Source organism: Apteryx mantelli, chromosome 1 (genome assembly GCF_036417845.1).
Source record: "Apteryx mantelli isolate bAptMan1 chromosome 1, bAptMan1.hap1, whole genome shotgun sequence".
Taxonomy (NCBI): domain Eukaryota; kingdom Metazoa; phylum Chordata; class Aves; order Apterygiformes; family Apterygidae; genus Apteryx; species Apteryx mantelli.
The window spans coordinates 143161881-143186420 of record NC_089978.1 but is presented as its reverse complement, the minus strand read 5'-3'; the positions used below and the strand labels follow the sequence as shown (position 1 = coordinate 143186420).

The 24540-nt window shown below is 41.3% G+C and overlaps 1 protein-coding gene across 1 annotated transcript; it reads left to right on the top strand.

The window, feature by feature from the left end:
- The first annotated feature begins 613 nt into the window (after window positions 1-613).
- On the top strand, window positions 614-9513 carry UPK3A (uroplakin 3A). The gene is made up of 6 exons (XM_013947303.2): window positions 614-803; window positions 1618-1773; window positions 4991-5270; window positions 6461-6543; window positions 7035-7167; window positions 8035-9513. Exons 1-6 carry the CDS (start codon window positions 749-751, stop codon window positions 8120-8122), a joined length of 795 nt encoding a protein of 264 aa, XP_013802757.1. The 5' UTR covers window positions 614-748; the 3' UTR covers window positions 8123-9513.
- Window positions 9514-24540: the final 15027 nt, after the last annotated feature.

The following is a 24540-nucleotide window of genomic DNA, read 5'->3' as shown; positions in this document are numbered from 1 at the left end:
GGTGATTAGTAGTTCTGTAATCTGAGCTCATATGTAATAAACCATCTGTAACAGCAATACACATCAAGAGTATTCTCAGATGAACAATTCAGTACAACAGGTGTGATTTAGCTCTCCCAGTGGTTTGCCATCCATGTAGTTGCCCTTTTCAGACCAGTGTACCAGAAGCAGAATCAGAAGGCTTCTGTTTAACAAGGTGTAACCCAAGAAACACAACTCAGAGGCAACTGTGACCTCTGATTTAAGGTTGCCCAAATTTAGAGCTCTGAAGCAGATCATAATCAGATCCTTCCCTGAGGTAGGCTGGTTGCAGGATTTAGATATTCAGTCCTAAATTTTCCCTACACATAAGATTTCAAAAGTGTTTTTAGACAGAAGAAGGTACACAAGGAGACAAAACAAAGCCACCTATCAGTTACACTTGTGGAAGAAAAATCCTCTTTACACCCATAGCATTGCTGAGAGCTAGACTGGTGTCCAATATTGAGTGGAAATGAAAGCTCCAACACCCTCCTCCACCACCTGGGAGCTGATAAAGATTGGGGGCTGGTGCTACCTGAGCAGGAGGGAGGATAAGCATACAGGGAGGTGCTGAGGGGGTGGGTAGCTCCTAAGCATAGGGAGCTTGTGGAAAGGTGCAGGTGTGCTTGACTTCAGGGCAGGAGTGCATGTGGGAGCTCTTTAGCAGGGGCTGCCTCCCACCACTGTTTTTTCTTTTTTCTGTGGTAGGTTTTGGTTGGGCTCAAGCATGAGGGGCAATTGGGTTGTATTAGCCTTTTGCTCCCTAGGGCAGCTATATGCAGGTAAGTGGTATCTATCTGTGGTTGTTTTCTCCTCTTTTTTTGTTGTTGTTCTCCTTGTATTTCTGTTTCTTTTGGGGTGTCAGCTCTGTGCTGAGAAGGGGGTTTAGGGCTGCAAACGTACTGTATCTTGTTGGAAGCTTGTTAAAGTGTCTCTGCTGCATCTAGGTTGGGAAGGAGGAGGAACTACTTAATCTCTTTCTCATTTAGTTGTTAGTTAAACTTTCCCAGGAGACTGGAGATGGGGTGAGGGAATGGAGAAATGTCTGACACAAAACCCTCTTCCAGTACTGATTTCTCTCTCCAGTGCCTCTCCCAGGCAGTTTTCCTTTCTGTAAGGCTCTGCTAGATCTGTTATTCCTGCCCTGTATGTCTTCAAAACCTTACTAAGATTTCTTGTAGCTTAAGGATTTGAAAAATAATTGCACTGCTTCTGGTGCTGCTGTTGGGCAGTTTAGGGGGTGGTTGCATATATGGGACTCTAATGACAGAGGTTCAAGTCTCTCAGCTAATAAGGCTTTGCCTTTGTCCACCTCTGGTAATGTGACTGATGTGCTTGTTACCTTCCTGAGGAGCAGCAATGTCTCCTGCCTCCCTCTCCAAATTCTTGAGTTCCCCAATTTGCATTACAACAACCCCACCAACTCTCAAACTTTCACAGGACAGGTATGTTGCTTCCTGGGCAGCCGCATTTCATATCTCATTCTTATGCTTTAATGTTGTTTGCTAGCAATGCCTACCCTCCCTTTTGAGTCAGAGCTTGCAGAGGGAGAGGTGAAAGACTTTCACACACTTTTTTGGTAACATTCTCTTCTAGATCAGAGCCTGAAACCTCAGATTGCAGCCTCTCAGCTTGCTACAAACAATCCCAGCCTTACTACAGTTGCTCTAGAGAAACCTTTCTGTATGTTTGATAGCTCACTAAGTCCAAATAAATCTTACACCATCTACTTGTATGCAATGATGGAATCGGGTAAGTATCCAGCATTACTTTCTCTCTGGAGCATAACTACATTATGTGGCTTCTAATGTAATTCTTCAAAATCTGATGGAACTGTATCTGAATGGGGGAGAGGAGAAAATATGTAGCTGCAAACTGCATGCAAGCTGAGCTTCTGGTCTCAACTTTCTCTAAACTCTTATTATAAAATAACCATAGTATTTCAGTGGGGCTGACTAATAAGAACAAGCACAAGAGCTGTGTTAGCTGACTCCCTGTAGATGTGGAGCAACACCATTAGCTATAAACAGCCTAGCAAAATCTTGCTAATGAAGCCAAGTGGTCCACAGCCTGATACCTTATCTTTATCTGAACATGAATGCCTTGCATAGAAGTCTGAATACCTGTAAGTAAAGCTGGTAAGAGAAGCCGGGTACCTACTGCTATCTGCTTCATAGTTGGGTGTGCAGACTTCAAGGGTAGCCAACACTTGCAAGGACAGAACTCTTTGTAGACAAAGAGAAGTCATGCTAGACTTGTGGTCAAAGATGCTTGGCCCATGGATTCATTCATAAAATGAATTTCATAATTGCTGAGCAATGAAATATTGTTGGCAGTGACCAAGAGCTGCCTTCTCTGTTCCCTCCTGTTCCGGCAGGTTTTGAATGCCAGCTAGAGCTACTCCTTAACCTGACAAATATAAACAACATACCACCTTCAGGGAAGAAGTTATGATATGCAGCCTCCTTTTCTGAGAGGTATAGACAAGGGAATTCACAGCAGGAGGGAAGAGTTGGCCAACAACAATAAATTAATAGTACAGAAAGCATCTAAAACTTCCACCACTGTTGTTGTTGCCCTTTTGGAAAAGGTGGAAGGAAGATGCTGCTTGATCATAACGGTAGAAACTGTAACCAGATATGCTGTTAGATACAGCTAACACAAACAACTGTGAATGTACTGCCTTCCGAGACACTTTCCACAAGCAACGTATGCACCTTTGTACATCTGAAAGAGGCTATAGCAAGAGCATTGTAACTACTTAAAAGGCTACGCTGACCTGATATCTAGTTCTAACTGCAAATATGCATCTCTGTTGTTTGATGTTCTATGTTAGAAACTACATCAACCACTCCATTTTCTGTGATGAAAGCTTCTTACACTGATGGATGAATCTCTTCTAAAGGGGGTTATATGTGGAGAAATCTACGCTGCTACTTTTAAGCAAGCAGATGCAAACTTGTTACTTGGCAAACTGGGAGGAATTTTGTTTGGATTTGTCTCTGGTCTGGAAAGCAGCATACTGGCTCTGCCTTGGATGCCTCTTGGAGCAGGGAGAGGAGAAGCTTAAGAGAACTTAATTTTCTTAACACGTTGTGTTCAGTTCTGCTGAAAATGCCTCAGCGTACTATCAAGCTGAGAGTCTAACAAATGTCTGAAAGAGTAATAGAACCTTTAGGTCTATTCTTGTTAGTACCCCTGTCAGATTCAATCTGCTCAATGTTTTTTGTTTGTTTGTTTGTTTTGTTTTTAAGAACACCCTTGCTTAGACACTAGCACTTGCTTGCTCACCACAGACAGGCTAACTCTCTCATAGCTAGAGTTACTGAAGTGGAGACTGGGAGAGGGAACAGACTTAGGTGAGAAAGAGTATAATTTGGGGTAACAAGTCTATGATTAAAATAGATCTTAGCTAGTATTCATTTTCGTGTTGTTGGCTCCTTTTGAGTGGAAGGGCTCAACTAACAAGCATTGATTCTGAAGTTGGGTTTCTAACCTGTGCAAGAAACCTTTTTCTTTCAAAAGAGTTTTCAGTTTGCATCGGATCATAACTAAAAGTTTCTCATGACCAAGCAATTGTAGGAACTCTGCTCTGGGAGCACAACAAAATCCTTCCAAACTGAAGTAGTTCCCTACATACCGCAGCTTTGGAAAAACTGGTGTTCCTCCACTGTTAACAGTATCGAACAGCTGGAGGGGGCTCTCAAAATAAACTAAACTACAGCCACAGAACTTGAGAGCATCTCTCGGGACTTGTGCCTTGGCTTTGCAGCAAGAAAGCTTTGAGAGTTGAAACTGAGCTTCCACACCCTACACTCCAGGGCTGGGCACAGATCCATGGTTTGCCTGAAGCAGTGAAGACTTTCAGACTTTGTTCTGTGGCACGCTGTCTGGAAGTGCTGCCATGGCTACTTTTCTGATCCACATTCAGAAATGTAGATACTGCACCTGTCCATGAAGCCTCCGCATGTCGGGTTGTGTACCCCACTGTTCTGGGAGGTATGGCTGTTGTATGGGCAGAAATCATAAGGTTTCTGCTCCAGGAGATAGGACAGTTGTGGTCCTGTATGAGCTCTGCCTTGGTATAGTGTCTCATCTGAAATGGCAGAACATACTGAAAGCTTATTGGAGTCATGTATGTTATGGGGGAAGCACACTGTATGTGGCTGGGCCATATACAAGAACACCTGACTGGGAGGGCCACTTCACTGCAAAGAATCTGACAGGTCTTCCCTGTCCATGTTCACCCCCTCCTCAGCTGCAGAGGGCAAGGCAGATGTCTGTGCATGGCCAGTGACGTAAACAGCCTAATCTTTCATACTGGCCTTCTGGCAAGGGACTGCAAATGGGTGGAAAATCATTTCTGTGGCCTTTCTAGAAGCGCAGCAGTCTTACCAGAACTGGTTCAATATTTTGTGCTATCAGATAAGCAGCCAAAATGGAAGCTTATCTGCTTCTTCTGACATGGGAACAATATCTCACTCTGAGCCAACTGCTCTCTGAGCAGCAGACTCCTCAACCCCATACAGAATTTGAGGAAAGAAGCTGGCTTCTTCATCAAGCTTTCTATTATTATTATTATTTTTTAATCCACTCTAGGTAGAATGGTAAAAGCTGTGTTCATTTCTTTCTGCCTTGTGCCTTTACGAGCTCATTCATACTTTTTGCCACCCCCCCTCCCCACTCTATCAGATTCTTCTTGGAAAAGAGGAATTTTGGGAGGGTGGCTACTGAAAAGCACTGCTTTGAGATATGCTGTGGAGCCTTCACAGTTTAAGGGACAAGTGTTAGGCTTCATCAGCAAATGGGGAGGGGTGGTGGGATCCCTACACAGCCAAACTGGTAGCAGATTTTTGGTTTCTCACTTGGGTGTTTTGGGGCAAAAGAGAAAGTCACCAAGTAAATACTGGGTGAACGAAAAGGAATGAACTAGTTCTAACAGCCTTGTTTAAAAGTGTCTCTCCTGCAGCAATTGCAATAAGCTCATTGGTGACTGACAACAGAAGCAAACCACTCAACAGCACATTCCAGCAAACAAATGGGGGACAGCTTGGACCTTACAGGGCGGCCTTGTTCAATGTACCCAACTGCGCATCACCGCCAAACCTTGCTGATGTAGGAGACATTAACAAAGTTTCTGATGTCCTGAAACAATACCTCTTCAGAGTTGGGGATGATGGGACTCGTTTGTATGACCCAAACTTCCTAGGTGTCTGTAACCCACCTCTTGCTCCAGATTCAATGTACAGGTACAATTCTTATTTCTCCCAAGGTGATTATTCCTCTTAAAATGCAGTAGGAAGCAATGTTCAGTCTGTAATGTTCCCCTGTAATAGTATGATTCAAATCACCAGTCCAGAATTGAAGTGTTCCACTGCAAAGGTAATAACGAAGGTGGCTTGGCTTTGGTCTAGCACTCTGTAGGGCTTGTCTTGCAATGGTGAGCTCCGTCAGGTTAAATTCACAGATCATTAGGAAAATTCGTGCGTGAACTGCTGAATCTATTATTTCTGTTGCAGTAGGTGATCCAGTGATAGCATCTGAACAGAAACTGATGAAGGAAAAAGAGTTTGCTTAGGAAATGATGCTGAGGTTATTCATTGTGTATTTTGGGTTAAGTGATTCTGACAAAATGCAGGCACAGCTCTGACACTACTTGCTTTACTTTGGTGGGATGCTGGGGGGCCAAAGTCCTCTGTGGTCCCCAGCTCCAGGGAGCCCCTAATATGGCTGGAGGCTTGACAGTGAGGACCAGGTGGCTTGCCAACTTGTCTGAGCCCTGTTGTCTGGGGAAGCTGGGGACCCTGCCTGCTGTTACCTGAAACTCTTGTTACGCTGATATCCTCCATTTAAAAGCCATAGTAAAAATGGCAATCACATTGAGCTATGTCTGTTGGGGAGACCTAATATGCTTCTGAAACAGAATACTATCAGCTTAATTTTGCAAAAACTGTCTTGGCTTCTCTGTCTCTTCAGGACATTTCTGAAAAGTCAGACTATTATAGAATGGAAACTTACTTTCTTTGCCAAATCTGATGTTGGTCTATCTCCTTGATGCCTTCCTCTAGCAGGGAAAGTGCCAAAGATCTTTATTGTTGGACAAAATCTTTGACTTCCATACGGAAATCAAAACCACTTGCCGTCCTAAATAATGAAGTTCTTCACAACAGGGAATAGCAAGCTGGGAAAAACTATTGTTGGAAAGCTATCATCTGCCCAGGCTCAAGAATGAAGTGCATGACATCATACAGAAAGTTTTTTCTATGATTAATTACATTCTGTTCTTTATAAGGTCTTTGGAAATAGCCAGTTACCTTTGACTATCTCTATCTAATCTTTCAACAAAAAAAGAAGACCAACTAGCTAACGCAATAGCTTACAAAATCCTAGTAAGGAAGCTCAGATTTGAAATAACTAATTTAATTTTTTCCCCTCACAGATTTAAATACATGTTGGTAGATAACGCTGACAGTATCATGAAAGACCAAACTCTCTGGTCTGATCCAATCAAAACCAGACGAGGTAAGTCAGTGGCTTTGTTCAGGTATTCTGAGAAGCTGCACTGGCTTTAGAATACCTATTACTCTCCTAAGGAGCAGTGCCTAGTCCTTTCCCACAGTTTAAACAATTTTGTCAGCCTTTCAGTATGGGAATAGCAGACTTAAATGTGGAATAATGTTCTGCTTCTTCTGTGACCTTCAGAACAAAATAATTCTTTTAGTAAAGATGAGGTTTGTACCATGGCATGCATCAAGTCTCAAGTAAAAATGTATCAGGCTCTTCTGAAACTTCTGTCTAATACAGATACTAGTCATACTGACTAGCCTGCTGAGACAGTCTTATCCCCTCTAACAGCTGACACTGAGCATTAAACCTGTTTCCTGTAGCTCACCTAAGACTTCAGGTAGAGACAGAATCATTTTGCCTCTCCTAAATCACTAGCCTTCCCCCTTTTGGTGAGGGTGTACTAGTCAAAAATAGACAATAGGAACGTTCTTTTCATGCTTTTCTAGTTAAACTTCCCACGAAAATTGATACCTGGCCTGGTCGAAGGAGTGGAAGCATGATAGTCATTACATCAATCCTGAGTGCTTTTGTGTTCCTTCTGCTTTCTGGCTTTCTTGCTTGTGTGTCCTCTGCTGTCAAGTAAGTACTACTACATCTTTTAACTTCTAGTAACAGAGGGTCCCCTAACCCCTTCGTCACCAGCTGTCTCCCCAACTGTTTCAAGCCACTGTTGCTAATGTTGTTTGAGATGACAGACCAGATGTCCTCCTAATTTTGAACTTGGCAACAGAGGGAAAGATGTTTTTTGTCATGATCTTCCTTACCAAGGCCAAGATCAACACCTCTTGTAATTATTGCACAATCTTAAACCTACCAGCTGTCAGATTCCAGCAAGTACCACTGGAAAAAACAACAGAGTTGCACATGCTTAAAGTCTGTTCTTCCATATATATAGCAGCCATCCATCTAGTTCAAGAGAGAGGAAACTGTCTTAAGTAGTGCAGACATTCACAGAGATCACATACTGTACTAATTAATGACTGTTTGAGTATAATGGATTTGCTACCTCCCCTGGAAAAATAAGTTACTTACTTATTTAAATAAGTAAATGAGGTCTTGCTGGTGCTGTGTAACTGAACTAGCCTACACACTGTCTCTAGTCTTCTGTGACAGCTGCCCCAGAAAATCAATGAGGCCTCACTGATTCTGAAGATGAACCTCCAGTGAGAATGAACTAAACTTCAGAAATAGTGGGTATCAGGGCTGCAGAAACCTAATTCTTTTGCTTGAAAACGATGCAAGTACTCTCTGTTTACTCAGCTCTGCCAGGGTGCTGGATTAAAGATGTGGAAAGTAAAAACTGCACAGCAAATGATTATTTAAAAATCTGTGATATTCTCCGATACTAAATGATTCAAGTAGCAATTGGTCTTTGCAGAACCTTGTGAAAGTAGGCTCCACTCACTCTCTACTGGAACTAAATAAAGCCTTTCACTGCCCAACTAGGGGATTAGAAGATTCTTCTGAAGCAACAAGACACATGTCTCAGACTATTCAACAAAGTGAACCTAGACTGCAGGTGAGCTCCGAGTGAACAAGCAGCCTGGTTCAAGTCAAGGTTGGAAATGCAACTGAATTGCTACATGTGCTAGACCTAAAGAATCGTCTCTTCTACTCAACATTGGTTCAAAACAAACTACAGTATGGGCAATTGGACTCAAAAGGCACAGATAACATACAGAACAGCTTTTTCTGAAGTTTGCAGTACATGATATCCTGTCTTAACCTAATGAAACTTCATTTTGTTAATTGCCTTGTATGGTACGTATGAAATGCCTGGACTAAAGAAAACCTTCATGAGACCTTTAAACTTCACTGGTGTGATCAGAGGTTGTCTAATACATACTGTCATCTGGCTTAGGCTTTGGTGCAGGCCTCTGATCTGTTTCTCATGATCAAATGAACATGATGTAGCCATTTGTGCCTCAATCTTTCTCTATAGAAACGGATGAGGAATTAAAGAAAAACAGGCTGCTTTAGAAAAAGATGTTCTTGGAGAAAGCTAGGGACTAAAAGGTGGGCAACAGGGAGTTGCAGTTGCATCAGGATTTTATTGACTATTTGCATCATAAAACTCCCTTTTTTCCTCCCCTCCCCTAAAAGAAACAAAACAAGTTCCAATTGCTCTGTAGCACAACAATTCTGTTCTCAAATACTTAAATACCCTCAAATAGCTTTGTGGGGATGATAGCTAACAAAAGTGCTTCAAAGAAGGCATGTTCTTTCAGAACTCTGTATAAGAAGGGGGAGATAGCACTTTAGTGGGGAAAACATGAGTATATTCACTGCTTTCAGGCTTGGCCACATTCCTGATCATTGTTCTAGGCGGCTGCAAACCAGCACTCTTCACATCTTAGTATCTGGGCTGTGGGGTCTTTCTGAGCTAATTTTCTTTCTTCATTTCAGGATCTCAGTTGATGGTTAGAAATAAATCTTTGTCCTGTGTATGAATTATGTACTGCATTTTTTCCATTGATGTAGACTTTCACCTACACTGATTTGTCTGCCCAAAAAGTTTATGAGGAAGATTGAATTTCAAAGCCCTACCTCTTGAGTGTGTAAAAGCAACTATCCTATTGTTACATTATGTGAGAAATTTTATGTGTTGAGAAATATAATCACAGGTGTTGGGTAACTGTACGGTCTGATGAACTAGGTAAATGTTAAGCAAATCTTGGCAACAGTAACTGAAGAAACCGTAAATGGGAAACAATCATGTAACTTAGCAATTCTGTTGATTATGTTATATAACCAAACACTATAAATCAAATATCTAACTTAGCAACTATGTTGATTGTATTGAAATAGTATTATATAACCAAACACTATAAATATTAACCAAGTTAAACGGGGATTTGGGATTCTCAGCTTTGGACATGAGTCCCTGAGACCCCGGGTCCTTAATAAAGCACCGCATATAACTGCTTTCGTAGTTGTGTTTCTTTACGGGCAACACTATCGTAACAAGTATTTACTTGTGATAAGCACAAGCTGTCACTGATTACTATTGTTGTTCTCCTAGACTATCATTAAATTAGTTAAACTGTTTCAGATTGAGTAAGGATTCTCTTTTGGTACAGGTGATTTACTGTCACTGGCAGGCCTGGGCAATCTTGCACTGATACTTATTTTAGGGAGTGGGACTTATTCTCTTCAGGATTACTAAACAAAAAAATTTTGTTAAGTCAAACATTGGCAGGATGGAGTACCTATACCTGAGACTGTAGCTTGGTGACTGCAAAACTTGTGGGTTTTAAACTTCGGGGTTTAGGCCTAAGGGACTTGCACAGGAGGTACCTGTCTGACATGGGTAACTAAACTGCAGCATGTTAAAGCTTGCATGCTCACCTTCTTGGTCTCTGCTATGTGAAGAGTGTGTGTGTGTAGGGTGTTGGGGGGGGGGGAGCACTTTAAGGGAGAGCTGTGCTGTGCATTCTGACTAGAAATGGATGCTGATGTGCCTGAAATGATACTTTTCCTTTGTTTTTTGCCATTGGTGCACTTCCTTGCCTGGTATACAGGCTGCTCAAAACATCGTTCTGAAGTGCCTTGCTTTCCTATTTCATGTACTGGAAAAAAATGTGGAAGCAATTTCTAGCAATAGAGATAACTGTAGGTATAACAATAACTGTAGGTATAACAGTGCTAACATTGCAGTACAAGAGATCCTTGTACTTCTTGACTCCTTTATAAAACCAAAATAGTACTTCAGTGTTACAGAGGGCTGTAACTCCTTGCTCCAGGACAACTGGAAGAACAGGCCATCTAACAGTAGGCTTAGTAAAATTAATAAAGACAAATGAGTTTCCTTTCGACTGCACACAGTAAATACATTATACTGGATACCATATCAGTTCATTCTATTATTGGAATAAGTTTCTTCTTCTGTTTAGAGGGGTGGCTTGAGAGACTGTATCTCAGGGCTTACAGTTATCATTTAAAATATAGCACTAGAATAATCCTTTCCTCCCCCCGCCCCCCTTCCATTCTGCCAGCATCTATTTACAGACATTCACACCAAGCAGCTAGTCTCTTATCCAACAGACTGGCTTTTAGTCAGTTTAATCCTGCTAATGGTCCTGCTTGAATAGTTTGCATTTGTTCTTTTACTTTTTCTTATATGTTTCATTTGAAAGATCTTCACCTTGCTTTATTTCTTTACAGAAAATTTCAAAATGGATTGTTTTTAGTTGTTTTTTTTCACGGAATTAAGTAGAATTAACTCTGTCTCAGTCTCTCCTATATTGCCATGCATACAAGCTTTTGCTTGTTTTTGTTTTTACAAAACTTGTTGGTATTCGAACAGTGTGGCAAAAGAATTATGCCTTTCCTGAGATTCAGATCTTGGGACATTTCTTCCTCATCAAAGAAAACAAGAAGGAAGAGAAATGCTAACATATTGAAAATGACCTTTTTAATATTTCATGTTGAAATATTTTGTTGAAAATAATTTTAAAACTGTTTTTCCATGCATTCCTCCTTTTGGACAGGGAAAAGAGCTTCGAGCAGCTCTAGCTGTAAGATATCAGTGCTTCTTGCAAAATCTTGCATGTCAGTACCCATATGTTATACTGTGAACTGTATTTCAGGACTGTGTCCAGACAAAGCAACAGTCGTGATAAATCCCAGAACAGGGTCACAGCTACTTTTGCCTCTTTGTTTATTTCCATTGATTTAAATACTCACTTCTTTCTGCTCTGCTTCTGACTCCTTACTAAAGAAAAGGTATAGAAATTCCCGTTCAGAGCCTATAAAAGGTATGTCCTGACTCTTACCCTGGTTACCTAGAAGAAATATAAGATATAAAAGATAACTGTGTTTCTTTAATACACAGACTTAAACAAAAATGTTGGAGGAGATTGGTTTTTTTTGAAGGAATAAGGGTGCAAAAAGACTACATCAAGCTTTTTCAGGAGTTCTTGCCCAGACTTGTCCATATTTTTGTGCAGATGTGCCTTTCACAGCCAGTCTGCCGGACCGAAGGAAGGAATATGTATGGACAAAACAAAAGGATAGTTCTTGACCCTTACGGATTTGCATTAAAAGCATCAACAGAAACAAGACAAAACTGAACTGTGATATACACTAGGTGTTTTTAGGTGTTGTACATCTATTCCTAGCAGTTGTTTTGGGCACTGAATGATAGTTTTTATCTCCTCAGTGACCCTGCAAAATGGATTGAAAATGTTGATTGCAAATGTTACTATGTGGTGGAAAAAAAATAAAGACAGAGAGTCCAGGAAGCACCACTGAAGTTTTGCTTACATGAACACTTCTGGATTGTGCTCAGGTTTTACCTATATATTACACAATGGTCATATAAAAGTTGAACTTGAGATCCTATTTCATGAGAAGCTCTAGGAAGACTTTGATGTCTGCTAGTCTGCACACAGGTGAATGAGACCTTTATGGAATTAAGTTTCCCAGAGTATCGTTATGTACTCCTTTTTTGATCTTCAACATCTCTTTTATTTGCATCCTGGCATTTCTCTATAGAGAAATACTGACAGGCAGAAAGTACTGAATCCTACAAACTGTGCTTGGCAAAAATTAGTGCTAGGATGAGGTTATTGTACCTTAGGTTGAGATTCAAATGCCAGCCTCCAGGACTGAGACAAGTGCATTAAACTCCCTTTGCATCACTCGCTCCAGCATGTTCTTGGTTCAGGTGCTGGTTGCAATGCTGCATTAGCAGTTCAGCTGGTGGACTGACTGCACTGAAAAAAAAGAAGAAAAGAGAAAAGCTGAAGTTATCTACTAGCAGCTACATGACCCAACTTGTCTGTGGAACTGGCTGAATTGGGGTGTGGGAGGAAAGTGGGAAAGGGTAAGAGCTAGATGAGATTTACGTGGTTTCAAGCACTCCTGTGACAGGCAATGACTGTGTGGTTTGGTTTGTCCTGGGGCTGTCAGCCGCTTGAATGTGGCTATAACAACAGGGAATCATGTGAGTCTTGGGTTGAGTAAAAGACTCCTGACTGTGCCAACTGTAATGACTGTTATGATACATTTATAAGCCTATTATTAAACTATAGTACAGGTAATCCTGGAAGGATACCAAATAAAAAAAACTTTTTAATGGGAGATAAATGAACCAAAGGTGGCTAAAAACATGAATAAGCAGAGAGATGGTATGTTGCATTCCTTAAACTTGATGTGCCTGTGAAGACAATGTCCTCTGCATCTTCAAACAAGAAGTCTGTTCTGCTTTACTCCCACCAGGCAAATGTATAACTAATCAGAATTAATATATGGGCAGGGTGAGGGAAGAGGTCATTGTCTTCAGATCTACTTATTTTTTATTCAGCAATAAATTTTGCATATTTTTAACTGACAGTTATCAGGAATGTTAGAGACTTTTTTCCTTTTTTTTTTTTTTTTTTTCCTTTATTCCTTCTTAGATAAAGGAGGAAACAGCTTGTTTGATTATAACAGGTGCTGTTCTGGGAGAGAGTACATGAGAGCCATGCTGCGAAGCAGTTGGGGCAATTTTTTTTTTTTTTTTAACCAGTATTTGTGACATGCCTCCTTGTCTGTGCTCAAGAAACCTATCCCAAAATCAGGACCAAATTGCAAAAGAGGAGGCTGATCAATGCCCAGTGGTACTGAGCATCAGTGAAGTACTGTATGCTTTACTAATGAACAAAATGCCTTCACATATCCTGCCAGAAGGAGTTTACAGACTTGTTCAGGGAAAAGAAAAACAATCAGACAACACAGTAGTTTGCCTGTAGGAGGAAAGCTTCCTCTGGAAATTATACATTCAAAAGTCAGTGGCCTGATTTTTCAAGCAGACTGAGCACACAGGAGCTCTTATTTCTTTATGGTCTTATCAGTGAAATGTAAGCATCTCTCTGAAAAAAATCGTGTAGGGCACTTTTTCAGAAAAGTCTCAAATCTGGAAACAAATTATTATTATTATTTTTTTTAAGTGGGATTATCAATATAGGAATTACGCAACAGAAGGAAGCATGCTAGCTATAGCTCTGCCAACCTATTTGGTCGCTGCATTGTCTTCACGGCTCAAACTGCTCTTTGCATTTGTTTTCCTGCTTCTACTGCTTTCTCCACACCTGTGTCACTACACCAGCCAGTGTAGTAACGTCTACACAATGTTAAGGTCCATCATTCACTGGTGAATGCTCGTTTTGACCTGACCTACCTTCTGAGGCAGGAAAAGAGATCCATTGTATAGACATTGTGAGCCTCAAAGCATGAGGAGAAGCAGCATCCCTTAGGATACTATTTTTCCTCCAAGACACAAACAGCGGCTGGGCTGAGTGTTGGCACAAGGAGGAAAGCCAGCTGAAGACAGTGAATCCCTTCTGACACAGGGAAAAACATAATCTGACCTGCAACTGTTAGGATAGTGCCGATGTTATCGGGTCCAGAAGGGGCACCTACACAGTGATAACTAGCATGCTTGATGCATCCGTCCTGGGTATTTCCTTGCCAGGAAGGTAGTCACCATAGCTCTCCTAACTGTAGAAGCAGGCTTGAGGTGTGATATGATCAGAAAAGCAGGTTTAGTTTATTGCCCTTCTCCAAGCACATTGCGCTCTGTGAGTTGCACCCAGACAGTCCCAGTTACAGTATTTGCATATCTTACCGAACCTTTTTGTGTTTCTCAACCATCCCTTTCTCTACCTCAGTCCCCTCCTAAATAAACAACCAGCCTCTAATTATTTTTTTCCCTAGTAGTCTCAGTTTTGCTACATCCATCCCCAAATATGTTATTTCTGATACTGTTTTCTAGGTAATCTTGGCCTTATGTGATATTACTGAGATGGCTACATGGGCATTGTTGGCTTTGCAAGATTCTTCTCTCCAAAAGGTCCCCAACACTGCCTTCCCAATTGCCATGAAGTTCAGCTGTTTCCTGCCTTACTTTACAAAAATTTATGTTCCACCCTTAGATAACACCTTTATAATATAGTATAAATGTTTTGTTGTGCTCTTCGAGTTGCATAATTAACAGGTTTTTTGCATGTGATGGACATGAATCTCCACGCAATTTCTCTAATATACAAATCTACTTTTTGGGAGAATTCAAGACTGTCTTGTGCATAGTAGCTTGAGATCTTTTTAAAATCAGTGTTAGTGATGGGAACTACAAGTTGATGGGTGTTAACTATCAGGCGGGAACAGAAATCTGTGAAAACACAAAAGGACTCTTTCACAATCAAGTCCTTAATCATCATAATCTTAAAGGTAGCGTATTAGCCAAATGAAATTAAAAGTGTTGCTCAGTTTAACTTGTTTAGAAGCGTTAACCTCTTAAAAACTTTTATGCTGCTGCTGGTGATAGGAAAACAAGGGTGTTTTTTTCTTTCTCTAGCACACACAAAAAGGATTGACTTTCCAAAAAGCAAGCTGATCTCCAGGGTTTTTCCTTTAGAAAATATTTCATGTTGTAAGTATCAAGACTTAGAGTTATGCTGTAGATAACCTCAGGAGTTTTATGTTTCATATGTCAAATTACATGATCATTTAAAATTCCTAAGCATTCTGTGCCCATTACCACTTGAAATATTTCGGCTGGGGCTACTTAGACTTCTCTTATAACCTATTAGCTTTCACCTGGAATAGCTTTTGCTGCTTACAGATCTGATCTCAGTGGTCAGAATTTATTTTGAACTTATAACAGTTGCACTTGCATCTAAAAACATTCTGCTGTGCTCTCAAAAAGGACAGATTCTACATCATCTTTGCAAAAGAGAACAATGTTGACAAATGTGAAGAAGCTGATGCCTGACTGAAGGGTAAGCTATACTTAGTGAGCTGTAGTAACACGGCAAACCTCTACAAAACTATGCAATAACTTTCATATAATGTATTGTTTATAATTAAGCAGAAAATTATAGAAATCACTCCCAATCTCGCTTGATCACTCACAACTGAGTTCTACTCTGAATCCAGCACAAGAAAACTCCATTGAATTCAATGGAAATTCACATGTTTAAGCACAAATGGACTTTACTTCTTTGGACTTGATGAAAGCTCACTGAATTCATAGAGAACATTCCATATGCATGCAATGGACTTAAAATTAATCTCTTTCTATTTTTTATCATTGAGCAGATGAACTTTTCCAATACCTAAGAATAAACTAGAGGTAGTAATTGGTGATTACTTTCATAAAATGACAATGGTATATCAAAGCAAAGTGCATGACAACCCACAATGAATAATAAAAATGAATGATAATAACAGAAATTTAGCTGCAGTTCTCAGATAACTCATACTGAGGAAAAGGATGCTTTTCAAGCCTATGCCAGCAGAAAATGAGCTCTGCTTCATTCCATGGAATGTGCTGACTGATTTAAATGCAATAAATACAATACAAATTTAACTTATGCTGTTGCGCAAATGAAAAAAAAAACACAGGTTATACACATGAAATATGATATTAACAATGATCTGTTAGCAATGGTGTTTTGTATCTATTGACATAATAATTTAAAATTTCCTACTCTGACATTTTCAGATTCACATTTTTAGCTGAAAAACATGCATAATAACCTATATGTTATGGTCCTGATAAATTATTATGTTTGGAATCTCAGCAAATGTGAATTCTTTCCTACCTCTATCACATAATAGAGTTTAGGGTTTTTTTTTCCTCTATTCTGACCGCTACTTTGAGTGTCAAATAAAAATGAATGATGTAAATAAACTAACGATAACCACAAATATGTCCTGATTCAAATTGCAATAACCCTGAATCTTACTCGAAAGGAAGATTATTTTTAAAAAAATGAGATACAAATTATCTCCTTGGAAGGGTGAATTGTTAAAGAAGCCAGGACTACATCATAAAACATTTTACAAAACATTTTTAGTACTTTCTAGATGCTTTCCAAATACATCTGTCGTATTCTGAGGCCGAGACCTGCTCAGTACTTGAAGGTTACACATGTCCACCTACATCAGACTGGGCAATGACTTTTTAAATCCTATGAAAGTGTATTTACAAGCACAAGCCTTTGTTTGGACATAACTGCACAGTCACGCTGTGGTTGACTCCAGTTACTACCTATGAAGTATACTTGTTATGCTTAAGAGAGTCTGAGAGTATTTAGGATAATAGTGATTGAAAGGAGGCCTTGACACTCACTGTACCCTGGCTGGTGGCATCTGCCATAGCATAAACCTTGGCAAAGGCATGGGTAAAGCTGAGGTTAGCTATCTTACAAATCTTAGAAACATTCTTAAAACACAGTATAGAGATCACCTGAACTATCCTAACAATCAGTCTAAACTCAAGTAATGGGTCAGTTTCATCCACCTTTGACAATTCTTGATACTGTCTCCAATCCAATAAAAACCAACTTCAGGTTAACCCTGAAGCACCCAGAAAACTTATGTCCTTGGTAGCAGGAGGCAAGGAGTCCCATCCAAAGATAAAGGTACAGCTGACATCCATAGTGCTGATCTAGAATCAGAACAATAGTGGTACTTATGGACAGCAAAGACTTAGTTGCATGTCACATTTTACTGATTCAGTAAATTCAAATTTTACTGATACAAACTAAACTTTTCCCTTGCATGCAGTTAATTGCAACGGTCCACTCAGGAGTGTAAGTGCAGAGTCCGTGGGGAGGAACCTGAATTTTCTAATTCCAAGATCATCCAGCACTGAAGTTTGGGAGATGCTGGAACTGTGATTTGGGCAGACAGAGCCACGTAAGGACCACGGTGCCCATGCCGACAGGTGGAGCCAGCATACTGCCTGCCGTAAGACCCACTTTGTGTGCCGAAGCCTGCACACCTACCGTGGGGGCTGGGACTGCTGCTACAAAGCAGAGACTTTACAGTACCAGTGCTAAATACAGCAGGGCAGGAGCCGTCTCTGTGTTTTTTCCTCTGCTTAAAACCTGCACTGGAGCTCCACTGTCCACCACCAAAGGCAAGGGCTGTTCTTAGGCACTTAGAAATTATCACAACTAGAACGTGTTTAGCTGAGAAAACTGTAAAAATCATGAAAAGAGGCTTTCCCACAGAAGCTAAATAAAAATAGGGGTACAGCAAAACAAAAATAATCTAAGATAAACCAACACAATTATTATAGATAAGGAATGTGCGTGTGATAACATTACTGAGACGTAAAAGAAAGCTCTTTAACAAGACAATGGGTAAGAATGACTGAGGTGGTGAAGGTGAATTCGATATCAAGGGGAAGTGAGGAGCACTCCCACCCCTTCTTTGGTGCCATTAGAATTTCAGAGAAGAATCTTTTGAATAGTCAGGAGACCCAGAGCGTGACTAAACAGGACCATCACTCGAAGGAATAAGCCATGTATTTTACTGATAAGCTTAACTTTTCCCTTGCATGCAGTTAATTGTAACTTTATAAGCACCTTTAAAAGTTTTCTGAGCCCTAATGTGAGGAAAGTTACATTCTGTAACTTTATAGAAGCATTAAAATAATCTAAATTGTACTCTATGACTTTATGGGAGGATTAAAGCAATCTAACTTTTTAATATAGTCAATGTCATTCTAGTATAGTTCTATGTCACTCCTCCCTGCACCCCCCCACTTTGTATGATATGCCACGTGCTCAAAGTGAACAGAAACTGTTACCTAATCATTGTGGGTCAAAAATACATTCCCATGCATATGTACAGATCTCCTGCACTGGAAACTGATTGCACAGGAATTCAGTCATATTAGTTAGCACATTTCTGAACTTGTAATAATATGTCCTATTTCCCAGCTAATTCACAGCTTCAGAACTGGATCTGGCTGGTAGCAGACCAGCTTAGAGTATGTTTGCACAGAAAAATCTGACTACGCTTTTTCATGTAGACATATCCTAACAGCCTGCTAGTGTAAATCTCTACATTCCCTACAGGATAACAGAAGCTCATATATTTTATTTCAAGCAGGCGAACTGATTTTAGATCCAGGGAAGGTGAGAGAAAGAAGGCACTGCAGCAATTACTAGGCTTCAACAAACTGATACTTCCAAATAGCGCTCTGGAACTTTATACCTGCAGTCTTGTTAGCTTGATCCTTTAGCATTTTTAGATGTTAATTACTTGCTCAAAGCATTTTAAAATAAATCATACATCAAGTTGATATGTATACTGTTAATTAGGATCTGATCCTGGATAGTAATTTCTTCAGAGAAGTGTAGAAGGTTCTCAATAAGAAAATTTGCAGATACCTGAGTAGATCCATTCAAGGTTAAATTCAACAGGACTGAACTGCGTAGAAGAATCTGCAGTACAAAGAAAACCCTACTACAAGACAGATAATTATTTGAATTTCACACAGGTAATTTTAATAAGAGCCACCTGATATTTTTAAAGGTATAAAATCTTATGTGTATAAGTAGTGGCAAAAATGTCCACTAGCTCCCATAGAATTAAGATTTCATCCTTCTTTTCCTCCAAACTTTTTTTTCTGTTTGTGAAAAGTCATGGGAAATTTTATCTTTGTTAATGATTAGAAAGTTTATCTACTATACAAGGTGAGAGAGGAGCAGCTATCCTTCCTATTGCTGAGTATCTCAATCCAGGGCTTATTTCAGGAGCATTAGCAGAGTAAACTGCTAATAAATTTCATGAGAGAGCATCAAACCCTAAACATTTATTAATAACCTGGATGATGGGATGCAATGCACTTTCAGCAAGTTTGTGGACAATACCAAATTGGGATGTGCAACTGACATTCTGGGAGGGTAGGGCTGCTATTCAGCAGGATCTCCATAGACTGGAAAAAATAGCTGACAGGAACCTCATAAAGTTCAGCAAAGGCCAATGCCAAGTCTTGTGCCTGAGATGGAATAATCCTATGCTACCGTACAGCCTGACACCAACTGACTAGACAGCAATTTGGCAAAAAAAGGACTGCCTGCGGACAACATATTGAACAAGATTCAGTAGGGTGCCTTTGCGACAAAGGCGGCCAATCCCATCCTGGGCTGTATTAGCAGGATGCAGCCAGCAGGTCGAGTGAAGCGTTTCTCTCTCTATGTTTGGCATCTGTGGGAACATGTCTGGAGTCCTATGTCTGGTTTTGGACTCCCCAGTATGGGAAGGTACAGAAGCAAGTCCAGCAGAGGCCCACCAAGATGATCAGGGGCTGCAGCGCGTGATGTACAAGGCATACTCAGAGAACTGAGTTTTTTTCAGCCTCAAGACAAGAAGGCTGAGTGGAAATCCTATCACTGTCTTCAGCTACCTAATGGGAGAGTATTGCAAAGGCAGAGTCAAACTCTTCTTGGAGGTGCATAGTGATAGGACAAGAAGCAACAGACACAAGTTGGAACACAGGAAATTCTGACTCAAAATAAGGAAAAGCTTTTTCTCTGTGAGGTGGGTCAAACACTGGCACAGGTGCCCAGAGAAGCTGTGGACTCTCCATCCTTGGAAATATTCCAGACTTCACTGGGACAAGCCCATGAGCAACCCCACGTAGCTGGTCCTGCTTTGAAGGGGTTTTGGACTAGATGACCTCCAGAGGTCCCTTCCAACCTAAACTATTCTATTTTCTTTTTTTAAATGCTCATTTATATACATCAGGAACCAAGTACTTTTTTTTTTTGTAATACAGAAATAAACTTCTGTTTATGAGTGCACAATTATATAGCTAAAACTAAATATGGTACAAACAGAGAGTACACAAGCTAATAATACAGTAGAGTTGTCACACATAAACTGTAAAGCAAAGGATATCCAAATGATTGTCATCACAACACATGGCATGTTACTATTCTCTGAAGACCATCTGACAAGCCTCAGTTGCAGGGCATTTTGCCAAGCAGTGCTTAAATTTACAAAGCACTTTGCATAGAGTTCATCACTGAAGAGAGTTTTTTCTGCCTGATTACGCAGTTACGAGTCCTTGGAACTTTTAAGATACGCAGGGCATTGAGAGCTGAACTACTTGTGCATACACCTTTGCTCTTATTTGCACTGTGCAACATCTAGGAGATCCTGTCTTGTACAAAACCTCATTGTGCTCTGTCTTCTACAAACAGAGGGCAAGCCTGGCCTGGAGTGTAGAATGGTCTAATGCTGCTTCATTGGGTAGCAGAAAAACTGTTCCCCATGACTGAAAACCTTCAAATTCCATGCCTGGAGATGAATGTGATTTGGGCAAACTGCTGTACTTTTATACCTCAGGTTATTAGTACTGAATTGGTGCATGAGAAAAACATATTCAGGATACTTCACCTCAGGATGAAAAAATATTTACTTGAAGGTAAACATTTGTATCATACCTTTGTTTCCTGAAGCCCATATGGTCCTTTTTAATTCCTCCACTTTTTTGGAAATCTGGGGCATTGCGTATGCCTGGCATGCTCCCAGATTTATGCACCATTCCCAAAGTGAAATATTCAAGTCATTATTTCCAAAGGCTTATCTATGGTCAAAATGAATCATCTGTAACTGAACCAGAGCGTATTGTTTCAGTTACAATGTTGCCTGGGCAAACATCCCACACGTCCTGGATTCATTCCTGGAAGCGGTGGATTCTAGGAGAATTTTAAAACCACTTTTGAACTGTTGGGCAATAGACAGCCAGCATCAGTTTAAATAAAAAGTGTTAAAATACATTTAGCTGAACAAAAGAAAACTCCGGGAGTTTTAAAACTTACATCTGCTTGCTAGTGATAATCTAGTTCAATTTGGTAAGCTATATCCTGTATCAGCTTCATGCATTACCTGTCCTGAGCTTTCTCATGTAGAGCAGAAATGTGTATTTTCAGTACATACTGTATAACAGTTCATCTGAAAATATACATCAGGTAAAATCTCTATCTCACTGTTTCTTTCTGGCAGAACATTCTTCACAAATTTCTGGAATTTCTATCATGTGTCTGTTCTGTGGGCTATCTTTTTATAATAGCACCAATAACAACATACATAGTTCAGTTTTTCCATCACTTTCCATTAGAGAATCCAGTTTTTAGCTGCTTTATGTTTTTGACAGAATCTAACCACACTGGCTGACACTTTGCAATAGGATAAAAATACCCCAGAAAAGAGGCTTCAACAACTCAGCACTTTCTAAGAGAGGGCTAAGGAAAATAGTTTGCTTTGCCTTTGGAAAAAAAAAAAATTCTTCGAATACCTCTAGCACTCCAGCATTTTCTGTCAGGAGGCTGAAATTTCGCATGAAAGAGGAGGAGGGGAAAAGATGTAGCACATGCGCAGCATGGAAACTGCCTGAGGCCTCACCTTCTCCTCATAAAAGCACACCATAACAAAATAAAATATATTTAAATTCCCATGTGTGGCAGGCTAAGCAAGTCCTCAACGCCGCAGTACACCCTAGCAATCCCCGCTCCTGCCTCCTGCCCTTGCTCTCACCTTCCCAACGCCCACTCTCCAACACGCGCAGAGATCGGACACTGCTTCGCAAAATGGCCACTCGCAGCAGGGGTGGGATAGGAGGTGTCTTCTTCCGGTGTTTGGGATAAAATAAGACCAAATATATAGATACCTCTTGGAGAAGTGGGGGTGAAATAGACCCCAGGGGCCCTGGAGGAGGTCAGTGAGGCCACAGGGATCCCATGTTTCTGGGGAGGAGGGAGTTGCAGCGGCAACATGGTGTGGCCGCAGCGTGCAGCAGAAAATGGCTCCTCCGGGTCACCACTGCCCCAGCAAGAGCCCAGAGGTGGGCACCGGTTCCCCGGAAGACCAATACAGGAATAAAGAGAGGACTAATCCCATAAATATGGTTATCTCTACTGAGAAAAAGCAGTCCCAACTACTTACTACTCTCTAGCTTGCAGAGGTGGCCAAACTCCCTTCTGCCCTCCTGTCCAAGCAGCATCACGGGAGAAATGAGCAACTATTTTTCCCAAAATCGGGAATCCCGAAAATGGGCCCCAGCCCCCAGGATGCAGTTCCTGGCAGCCATGAGGCAGCTTGGGCAGGCATGGGACGTGGGGGTCCCCCAGGGCCCAGCTCCGCGACCACCCCCAGCGGCCAGCAGCATCAGCCTTCTCCAGGCCTGGCACTGAGAGTTAAAACACTCTGAAAAATAACCCATCCCCACTGGGATGAATGGTCTGTGGTAATATCTGGGCTGGGAGCTCAGGCACACCTTTATTTTTTAGCTTGGTCTAGCCTTCATTTTTCAGCAGGGTCAGCTGAGGAAACAAGGCGGATGCAATCATGCCATCTTCCCCAACAGCTCTTGAACTTCTTGGGCTCTTCCAGCCAAATTTGAGTGAAGCATGAAGAGCTCAAAAATAATTATGTTCCCACTTAATTACTGGCAACACCAGCAGCTGGGCAGAGAGACTCCCTCTCCCCTGGTAAGCACCCTGCTATTGGGAAGGCAGGCAGAAACTTTTGCCTTCCCTTTGGAAGCAAGGGACTGGCGGGGCAACATGAATCTGGCTTTAAACCAGCTATACAGCTAATCACTGGAAAGATGCTAATCCATAGGAGATCAGATTTCAACGGCTCTGCTAATTGAGATGGAATTTATTGCAAATATTTAAGGACATATTTATCATGTTTTCATTCTGTGAGTTTAAAAAGCTTTCCCGAGTATTTTATTGGACTTCAGGGTGCGTCATCAGCTCCCCACAGAATCATGGCAACTTGTTGCCTGCACAAAGCCTGTGACCCAAGGGAGGCAGAGATGGTAGCTGCTTTCATCTGCAGTCCCTCTCTGTGCTATGCATGGGATTGAGATGGCTTGTGCCGGGTGGAGGTCTCCCTGCTGGAGAGCTTCAGGTGCATGTCAGGTGGGCGAGTGAGGCTCATGAAATGTTTCCAAAAGTGGCTACATGACCTGCTAGCTGAGGCAGCAGGGCTTTGGTCTCCTCAGCTACAGCACGCACAGTGAGGAAGGTGTTTAACATCTGTGAAAGGTCAGCTCCCACCTTCGCTGGGTGTCCTTGGGCTTTGCCCTGTTTGCTGTGCTGAGTGTGCTGTGAGAGAGCCGCTCTCCCGGGGTCACTGAGCACACCTCTGCTCAGGATTATGACCTGGAGGCTGCTTTTCCCTGTCATGGTTGCTCAAGGGCTGAGGTTATGCTTGATGAGGTTTGTAAGCAGTGATCTTGTCTTTCTCAGGAGCTAATTAGTTTCCTCCCTCTGCAGTCACTTGGCTTAAATGTCTTGAGGGAAAAAGGCATAATAGAAGAGGAAGGAAGAGATAAGGGCAAATAGTCTGGTAAACCTGGGATTGTAGTATATGCTGAAGGGCTAAGGGCAGAGAGCAATTGTGAGTGGGATTTACTGAGCAAGCAGACTAGATTTGTGTTGTGCAGGGTTGCTAACATGGGGAGCAACATGAACTGGGGTGAAGGGAGACAAAAAAGAAGGGGAGATAGCTACATCTATTTGCCAGTATATACAACAGAAGGAGAGGCACTGTGGCTGAGGGAAATAGGTGTCCCTGGCAGGAAATGAACCTGGAGAAGGAAAGACAGATCTGACAGGGAGTTGAGATGCTCAAAGAAAAGGAATTTGTTTGTCACAGGGAGCCCCAAAATGGACAAACCAGGACTAGCACTCACTGTGCAAAGGAAGGAAGAAAGCGGATTAAGTGCCAAGAGATTAGGAAGGAGGAAACTAAAAATGACTTGGCAAAGAAAATACATTGAATGGGAGGAGAAGAGACAGAATCAATGACTTGGAGTTTCTCAAAATGAAACAGCAGGGTCAGCTAGGTAAAGAAATTAAGACTGGAATAAGAAGAATGAGGGATGAAGAAGGAACTGGGGACAAAGGATCAACTCGAGATAGAGATGGGGCTCGAACAGATGGGCAGGAACAGAAACACAGAGTTGTCATGGGGATGAGCTGGGCAGTACAGACTATAACACGCTTCCCCACAAACCCTGGCGGAAGCCCAGGACCCCTGGATCTCCCTGTTTCTCTGCTGTCCCCTGGTCTCTGCAAAACTCACAGGAAAAGAGTTCTACCCATCTCAAGTATCTGTGTGTTTAGAGCATGTTAACTTTCCTCCTATTATCAG